At 39.3% G+C, this 9,369-nt stretch overlaps 1 protein-coding gene across 6 annotated transcripts in view; it reads right to left on the bottom strand.

Annotated features, from left to right (window-relative positions):
• The window catches only part of BBIP1 (BBSome interacting protein 1), a 21,054-nt gene extending 11,745 nt beyond the window's left edge, over positions 1–9,309 (bottom strand). For 3 of the 6 annotated variants that reach the window (XM_011967545.1, XM_011967542.1, XM_011967539.1), the window contains exons 1-2: positions 9,064–9,309; positions 8,068–8,160 (exon numbers count right to left, since the gene is read on the bottom strand). In XM_011967545.1, coding sequence (XP_011822935.1) covers positions 8,068–8,104 — 37 coding nt within the window. In that variant the 5' untranslated portion in view covers positions 8,105–8,160; positions 9,064–9,309. Of the gene's footprint in view, positions 1–8,067; positions 8,161–8,787; positions 8,880–9,063 lie in introns of those variants that run through there. The other 3 variants (XM_011967540.1, XM_011967543.1, XM_011967544.1) reach the window with 3 other exon arrangements.
• Between the last annotated feature and the right edge of the window lie 60 nt (positions 9,310–9,369).

The raw sequence follows: 9,369 nt of genomic DNA, 5'->3' as shown, positions 1-9,369 counted from the left end.
GAGATCGCGCCACTGCACTCCAGCCTAGGCGACAGAGCGAGACTCCGTTTCAAAAAAAAAAAAAAAAAAAAAAAAAGAAATGAAAACTACTAAAAACTTGGCCAAGGATAGGGGACAATGGGTGGTCTCTGAAAAAGAATCATTAAACATGACACTGGAGCTAGTCCCAGAAAGTTGAATGGGGGTTTACTAGGCAGAGAAGGAGATGTAGAGCAAAGGGTAGATGTTATAGACAAAGTGAACAATATGTTCAAATGAAGAAGCATTAAAAAAATAAGTGTTCTGTTGGGGGACATAGCTAGAGTGCAGTGCATGTACAGTGTGCAACAGGTATTGTGGTGGGAGTGACCAGGTAGAGGCCAGTTCACACTCAGTCTGCAATGCTGAATTTGGACTTTGTATCCTATAGTCAGAAGGGAGCTAATTGGATGGTTCTAAGCAGTTATGTGACATGATTCATGTTTTGGAAACACATATTCTAGACAAAATGAAGGAAAAATGAGAAGAGACACTAGAGGAAAGATTAGTAAGGAAGCTGTAATTGTTTAGGTAAGATGATGAAAGTATGAATTAAAGCAGTGATAACAGACACTAAGAGGAGAAGATATAAGAGGTAATTAAGGGTACAAGAAGTTGAGATTCAAACATCCTCCACCTTCCTACCCCCCACCGCCAGTGGGTGATAATGAAATGACCACGGACGACTAAAGTGAGCTAACATGATTGTGGATATACCCGTATTAATTAATATTGGAAACACAGAGGAGAAGGTTAAGAAGGAAGAGTAAAGACCATGAGTTCGGTTTAGATTCACAGAGTGTGGAAGTCCAAGAGGAAGGTAAAAAGGACTGGAGGCCCAGAGGTCAACTGTACAGTAGTGCAAGCTACAGAGGTGGATGTAATCATTCAAGAAAGATATGGCAGGATGGTGAGTGGTGGGGTGATGGTAAAAAGAGACAAGAGTATAATATGGTGGTTGAAAGAAGCAGCTGAAGTCAGATTAGTCGCTTAAACAAATTACTTGATTTTCTAAGCCTTTGTTTCAACTGCAAGATAAAGCTTACAATGGTATCAACTTGAGATGGCTGGTGCATTAAAGATATAATTCATATAAAGCCATCAGACCAAACCCTGCATGAGAGCTCAATGAATGTCAGCAATTCTTACCATACTGTACCATTATAATGTTGGCATAAAATTACATTTTCAGAAAAAATAAGCTTATTAACATGTATTAGTTATAGAGGCTTGTTACTAAAAAAGCATGATGAAAACCCTATGGGCAAGCAAAAATATTTTAGAATTCTCCACCTCTTCTCTCAATACCTATACTCTTAAGAGTTACATGAAAGGCAGAATCGTTTAAATGTCAAGACATTTACCTTAGCTTCTTTTCTTTAGTTAGCTTAGTGGCTCTTAAATTTTAGTTTGCTTAAGAATAACAATAGCAACACAGTGTTTAGTATAAAGTCACGCATGTATTTCAACTAAGTAGATATTCTTAAGGAATTTTCTGCAGTAATTTTGAAAATAACTTTTATCACCATAACGGGTGATTTTATAATCGAATTACCCATGTGCCCATCCACTTCCCACTGCATCTCCCAACTGCAGCGGGAGGTGAACGGGCACATGGGTAAAATTATATATTGGGTACACATATATATGATGAAATTTAACAGACTAAAACAAGGTTTAAGAAAAGTTATCTTGTCCAACATCATATAGTTGACAAGTGAAGAAATGGGATTTGAACTCGGGTCTGCCTTACTCAAAGGCAAGGTCTCTTTTCAGTTTTCTCTATGCTGCATCTGTAGGACTGACAGGGAGGTCCCCTGCAGGTTTAGTATGGTGCTTCACTGAAGGAATATCAACATTTAAGAAGAGGTGGAGAGATAATCGTAGACTATGGTGTGCAGAAGCCAACAAAGGCTGAAGTAACATACAATCTTAAATTTCTACTGAAATGGGAAATTTTGAAGACACTAATAACCCTTACAAAGGACGGTGAAAATAAAATATGAGGCAAACAGTAAATCTCAGGAATGAGGTAGATGAAAAAGTAAGTGCAGCATATTGACTAAAGCACATTTCTTCCTCCTTAGTTTAGGGGAGCTGTGCCACAGTCAGACCAATATATGGCTCTAACCAAAATGTAGCTTTTCTTTTTTTTTTGTCTTCTTAATTTGAGGATTTAGCATTCCAGTTGTCATGTTTGATGCTTTCTGAAATAAATCTCTTAGGAAAAAAAACTGGTTTTTGACTCTAGATTCTGTTTACAGCATTATATATTATTTAAACACTATGTCACTGAAACTTTCAAATCCCAAGCTTAATTAGAAATATACAACACTTTAAAAGCTTACAAATTTTGCATTTTTAAATTATCTTCATCATATCACAAATTACATGACAGCTTATATCACAGCTCATATGAGAAGATACTGATCCTGGGTTGAATAGCTGAAGAGGGCAATTAGCTTTACACTGCACCTATCTTCATCTAGCCATCTGGAAAATGTAAGCTGTGGCCACACAGGGGACAGACAGAGAAGGAGACTAAATTACTAAAATTCAAACTCCAATTCCTGATTACTCACAACGTGTACATATGGATCAGAAACATCAAAATGAAAACATATTGTGGATGCCAAAGTCAAGTCTTGGTTTCTAAAAATGTTCAGGATGGGATTTGGATGTTTTTAAAACTGTCCTCCCCACACTAAATCTCCTTAATCTAGTATTTGATCTTTGCTGGGAGCCCCAAGGAGCCATTCCATGGGTCTATGTGTTTATTCTCCATAATATATGCCTACTACTTCTCACTTGTCACTACATCTTCATTGTAATTCCTTTTTCCCTGTATTAATGTATCTAAACTTATCAGCTTATGCTTATTGTACAAGACCCCAGTTTTAAAGTTAGAAATAGAATGCTTGAGCATATCCTAGGATTCCATGTGTTTTAAATACTATGACAGTAAAATCCAATGTGTGACTTAAATAAAACAGAAGCTTATACTAGAGTCTGTCATTTTTTTCTAATCAATCTATTTCACCTTTATATTTTAAATGAAGTACACGGTTGCTCTCTGGTGCTAACTAGTTGTACTCTATTTCACATTTATACTTTGAATGGGGTACATCGTTGTACTCTGGTCATAGCTGCTAACTAGCTGTATGACCTTGAATACATTTCTTAGCTAACTAGAGGTTTGATTTTCTCATACAAAATATGTTTATTATCTGTCCTGGGTTGTAAGGTTCAAGTGATAAGTGGATATAAAAGTCCTTAGAAATACAGTATGACATTTATTATTCCAGGACTAATTTTCATATTGCTATAATAAAGGGCTTGTTCTAGATTACCATACGGTATCTTCTGTCTCTAAAAATCTTTGAATCTTCATAAATATCATGGTATAAGACAGCATGATCTATTTAGAGGTGCTTTTCTTTAAAAACCTGTTTCACTTACTTTTGAAGCACTATGTGCTGCCAAATTGTGTTCTTAAATGTTTTAAAAAGTATGATAATAAAGCAAACCTATTTCATAATAGAACTCAAAGTTGAGAAAATATGAACAAACTTTCAAAAGGGCAGCAAAGGTTAAAACCTTTAAAATTATAATCAAGGGAACAGAGGCTTGTTGTATAAAATAATCTATCTTGAATTTTTGATGGAGATGACAGTGACTTGTTGCCTAACCTACAGAAGTAAATGCAGTTGACATATGGCAAAAAGAAAAAATTTCTAAAGCATTTTGAGATTCCCAACAAAAGCACCACTTATGTTTTCATGTTAAGAAACATACATGTCATAAACTGGTAACCCTTAAATATTTTGTTGGTTTACAGGTATTTAAAAAGTATTTGAGCCGATGTTTAAAAATCAGGAAATTTCACGAAAAATCCAAATTTTAGCTCCACTTGACAAATCTGGCAACATCAAGCCCACATTTCAATATGGCAAAATTTGGCTAGGGCTGGGAAGTGATGCTTCACTTAGGTAAGCACATGCTCTGGAATTCTCCAGTCCTTCCTACTGCCTATTGTTTCCTCTTACTACTTGCCCATCCATTGTACGCATTTGACTTTGTAACTACAGTATAACACAGAGCCACTGTGAACCTATGCCAAGCTAATTTTATTAATGGGCATTGAGATACAAAAATACAATCTCTGGGAACTGAAGGAGTAGTCAGGAGCAATCATGGCCATGGACCGTAAAGGATACTTTATGTAAAGAATATTTTTCTTCTGTGAATATTTATTAAGTTGGGTTCCTTAAAGTAAATTCAACCTGCCTACTGTGGGGGTTCTGAGTGGGGGTGGTGACAATGGTAGAATAACAAAATTTTTATCTTTTGTCTTATCCAAGACTTGTGGTTAACCGATAGGTGAATTTTCAAAAACATACTAGATTTCTGAATGTAAATATAAGAAAAAGGTGAAAAGGGGAGCCTAGAAAGAATGCATTTTTCAGCAAACATAAAGTAGTAATACTCACTCAAGCAACTGCCCACATGCTAGCAGAATGCTTAATTTGGATTGATAATGTTTATCTGGAGATGCCAAGTAACATCATATGTCATATACTGGAGACTACAGTAGATTCTACTGTTTTGCTATCTGGCATCTGCTGGTAGAAAAATGTTCCAACATGTTCGATTTAGCTAATTAATTCAAGCTCATGTGAATAAAATGTGTGGTGTCTAGCTTCTGAAATGTGCCTAGGCCTAAGAACGGGAATTCTTCTTGGGTGAACTTGGATGATGCCACTGGCTCTGGGAAAATCCAGTGGCAGACACTACTATTAAGTTAGTAATGATACATCCTACTCACGTAAAATGTCTTTTTCTAATAACCCTTCCTATTTCAAAATTCAATACTAGACAGTGGTCCTAAAAATGTTAGCTATTAACCTTTTAAAAAAGTATTTGCTCACACCTGAGATATTTAGTTAGCTATTTCAACAGTGTGCAAGGAAAGAGAAAAGTTGTTTGATACTCTACAGAGTGCTTCTCAAAGCCCAGTCCCCAAATCATCTGCATCAAAACTCCCTGTACAATTATTAAAAATACAGATTTTTCTGGAGCTCTCCAGAAATCAGAATTGCTGAATCAGAATACTTTTTCTTTCTTTTTTTTTTAGACAGGATCTCACTCTGTTGCTCAGGTTAGAGTGCAGTCATGTGATCATGGCTCACCACAGCCTTGACCTTCTGGGCTCAAGTGATCCTCCAGCCTCAGCCTCCCAAGTAGCTGTGACTACAGGCACATGCCACCCTGCCCGGCTAATATTTTGTATTTTTTGAGACAGGGTGGTCTCAAACTCCTGGGCTCAAGTGATCTGCCCACCTGAGCTTCCCAAATTGTTAGGATTACAGGCATGATCCATGGCAGCTGGACCCTAACTTTTAATCAAGTCCCCCACATTAAACTTAAGAGAACTACTGCCATAGATTCATTCCTTCACTCACTAGTCAATGTCAATATGTGCCCGAATTCAATACGTCCCCTAACTGGACTGCTTTAGAAGTTATTAACTACCATACACTGACTGCACTCCATGTGCTATATAAACTGAGGTAAAGCACTTCATATATATTTGAATTAATTCTGTACAACAATCCCTAACGGTTTTAAGGCTCTTTTTTAAAAATGTTACTTATTTTTTTCTTTTTCGAGACAGGGTCTTGCTCTGTTGCCCAGGCTGGAGTGCAGTGCCGTGATCTTGGCTCGCTGCAACCTCTGCCTCCCAAGCTCAAGCGTTTCTGATGCCTCAGCCTCTTGAGTAGCTGGGACTACAGGTGTGTGAGACCAAACCCGGCCAATTTCTGCATTTTTAGTAGAGACAGGGTTTTGCCATGTTAGCCAGGCTGGTCTCAAACTCCAGGCTTCAAGTGATACACCTGCCTCAGCATCCCAAAGTGCTGGGATTATAGGTGTGAGCCACACCTGGCAAGGTGCCGTTTAATAGATAATAGAGTGAGTAGACTGTCCAAGGTCATCCAGTTATTGAATAGTCTTATTCCTGAAACCCAGGTCTGATGCTAAAACCTGTGATCTTAATTGGTATATTATTTTGCCTCACTTAAATCTGGAGTATTCCCACACAAGCAAATTCCCTTCTACACAAAGGAAGCAACTAACGGAACGCATTACGTAATTTTCAATATGATGGCTAAAAACATTCTATACCAATCTAAGAGATTCTGTCCTCCCAGAGCATTTTCTTCCGCTCCCTTATGTGCAGTTTTTTCCTTTCACTTATCTTTCATGATCAAATATAAGTCTAGACTAGGAGTATATGAGGTTGGCAGTCTTGAGAATTTTCCTTTTGTGATTATGAAGTAAATTCCACAAACACTTATCTATCCATTAGACAGAGGATGTATCTAATGTACTAAGTGTTAAGTATAATCTTGATTTTGTAATTTTTAATAGGCTCTGCTTAATGCTACCAAAAAGCTATCACAAAAACACCAGGACCAATTAAGACTTGCATGAGAATTTCAGTGAGAAAAATAACAATGCCTAAATTGGAATGTGACCAGATGGCCAACAGTTGCCTTGGTATTTGCTTTGATAACATCAAGATTCATCTGTATTTGAATAGCAGGGCCCACACATCTTTCAACAATGTCTGCAGGGTGCCAGGAGTTGAAACTCATAAACTATGCTGACATCAGTACACTTTACTGCAGAAATACATTGCATCAGCTCCAAGAATAAGCAAAGTAGCAGCAACACTTTATTAAAGGTAGTCAGTCTATGTTGCCAACCCAAGGCACTAACACATACTCTATACACACATGATTAAATGCTACCCTCCTCTTTGTAGGACACCGGAGAGGGGTAAGCATGCTGAGAAGTGAGATGGATTTAACCAGCAAATCATGGAAAAGGTGCGTATACTTGGCGTTTGAGAAGGCTTAGTCATGACTGGAAAAGTATGAACACTGTGACATATCCTTGCAAAAAAAAAAAATGTTCAACTTAAGCCTCTAGACTAATTTCTGGTTTACAAGAAGAAAAAAGGGGGGCTTATTTCCAAAAAGACTCCTGGCTTGAACTCTTCAAAATGCCAATGTCACAGGGGGAAAAAGATGGGGGAACTCCACTACATTAAAGCTGAAGAAAAATTTTGACTGGATCCTGATTTCTTTTTTTTGCAAGAATGGGAAGGAGAAGGTATAAAGGATATTCCTGGGTAAATTAGGAAAATTAGCACTTGGGCTAGATTTTAAACATTACAAAACAGCTGTAATAATGATATTGTGTTTTGCTAGAGAACTTCAAAATTCTCAGGAAATTCATGCTCAAAGTCTTAAGGGTGTCTGCCTAACAATAAGTGTCTGCAACTTTTTACAACAATGAAAAAATGAGGAGGAATGAAAAAAATATGGCAAAATGTTAACTGCTGCATCTAGATGACGGGTATATGAATATTCATTAAATTATTTAATTCTTTCAGCTTTTAAATATATGAACACTTTCATAATAAAACATTGGGGAAAAAAATCATGTCAGAAAGACTTTACAGGGGAAACGTAAAAAAAGGCTGAGTAGCAGGCGCTCAGCTGAATTTCTGATAAATTGAAGATCTCTAAAACTTGGCTGGAACTGTCTTGGGCATCCAAGAGACACCCGAGATATTCAAACTTTCAGTAAGTATTTACCAAAATAATATCATGTGCAGGGCGAAAATGACAGGAAGACGAATCTGATACAAACCATTCTATTTAGGTGCAGACATGGTAGTGAAGTTAAAAACATAAGCGGCTATTGTATATATAAAACATACTGATTGTCATAAAAGACGTGCAAAAAATGCTAAACTCAGAGGAATTACTTTCTGCTGGGGAGAATCTGGAAACACATCTCCACGAATAACAGAATCAGACAGAATCACAAAAGGTGAGTGCTACAACAGATTTCAGTAATTAACCCCCAAGAAACAAGAGTAGTTCATTTTGGCTGGCGTGTAAGTACCAGGGAAGTAGAAATTAAGTCGAGAAGGTAGGTTTTGTTGACTGGCTGGATATTAACAATTTTCAATTTTACCTGAAAGTTCTGGTCTTTTTGCTGCAGCTTTAAGCATCCAACCCGGTATTACCAAGATGACTGAGAGTTCTTGACTCAAGCATACAGAAGAAACTACAAGATAATGTATGATAACTTTGTAAAGGGCCATATTAAAGCAATACACCATTTTCAAAAATATTCAACACGTTAAGAATCTGTAGACCTGCAGGATTAGGATAGTATATCCCACCACAAGAACCGCAGTCAAAGCTTACAAAGACTCAAAGGACAAACGCGGAAAGGGGGGAAAACTCAGAATGAGAATGCAGGTGGCAGGGGAAAAAGATAGAGGTCTTGCCCTGATTGTAGGGGCTCATCTTTTTCTTTTATAGCTGAAGGTGGAAAATTATTTTCTCAAGTTCCCGAATTCTCTTCCCTCTAAAGGCCAGAGAGTGAAAGTACTTAATAGGAACTTGCGGAGGCGTGGTTAGGAGCTCCGCCCGAGGTCCGCGCCCATTCCCCGCTGGGGCCCTCCCAGCCAGGCTGGCTCTGGCTGGGCTAGGGCGGCCTGTAGCGCTGCCTCACCCCACAGGGAGCCTCAGGGGGGCGGAGGGAGGGCGGGCCGCCGCTAGGCCAGCCCGGAAAGAAAATCAGCTTCTAACGGAAGGGGCCCTGAGCCCCGCTCTCCATTTCAGCGCTCCGTCCCACAGGGACCGTCCGGCTCGGGTCCGGCCCACTGGTTGGAGCCCAGGGACTCACCTCACTTTGCAACTGAGGTCAAGAATGGGCATTCCCTAGGGCACGGGCGGCAAGCCTATTTACCCCCTTCCGCCATGACCCTATTCGGAAGTGCCAAATGCAACTTCCGGGCAGGAGAGGGATTTTCGGAGCCCTAAACTATAGTCCATCTACGTATGTGACCAGATGTCTCAGTAAAATAAGGGCCGGGAAACTGGACGTGTAGTCCAGAGTATGAATTAACTTGTCTAACATGGGATGTCTGGTCACCCACGGTACCTCTTTGGGCTTACTTACAGATGCATCCCTTCCCAGACGGCTCAGCTGTTGCCCCGGGTAACGGTGAGACTGGCGAAGGAAAAAAATCTACGTCACCCTGGAAACAGGAAGCCAGGAAACTCCTGTTGCCATTATCAGTTATGGCCGCCTTAGCTTCAACAGTAACTTCCGATCGGAGAGTTGTCACTCTACCCTGCAGGAGGCTTACTCTGTAGCCCGGCTAGCCAGCGGCGCCCAGTGGGCGGGAGACGGCGTAGAGGAACTGAGGAAAGGAAAAGGGCGGAGAGAGAGAAGCAGGCGCCACTGCCCTTCTCTGATTGGGCA

Source organism: Mandrillus leucophaeus, unplaced genomic scaffold (genome assembly GCF_000951045.1).
Source record: "Mandrillus leucophaeus isolate KB7577 unplaced genomic scaffold, Mleu.le_1.0 Scaffold80, whole genome shotgun sequence".
Classification (NCBI taxonomy): domain Eukaryota; kingdom Metazoa; phylum Chordata; class Mammalia; order Primates; family Cercopithecidae; genus Mandrillus; species Mandrillus leucophaeus.
This window is presented reverse-complemented; position numbering and strand designations above follow the sequence as displayed.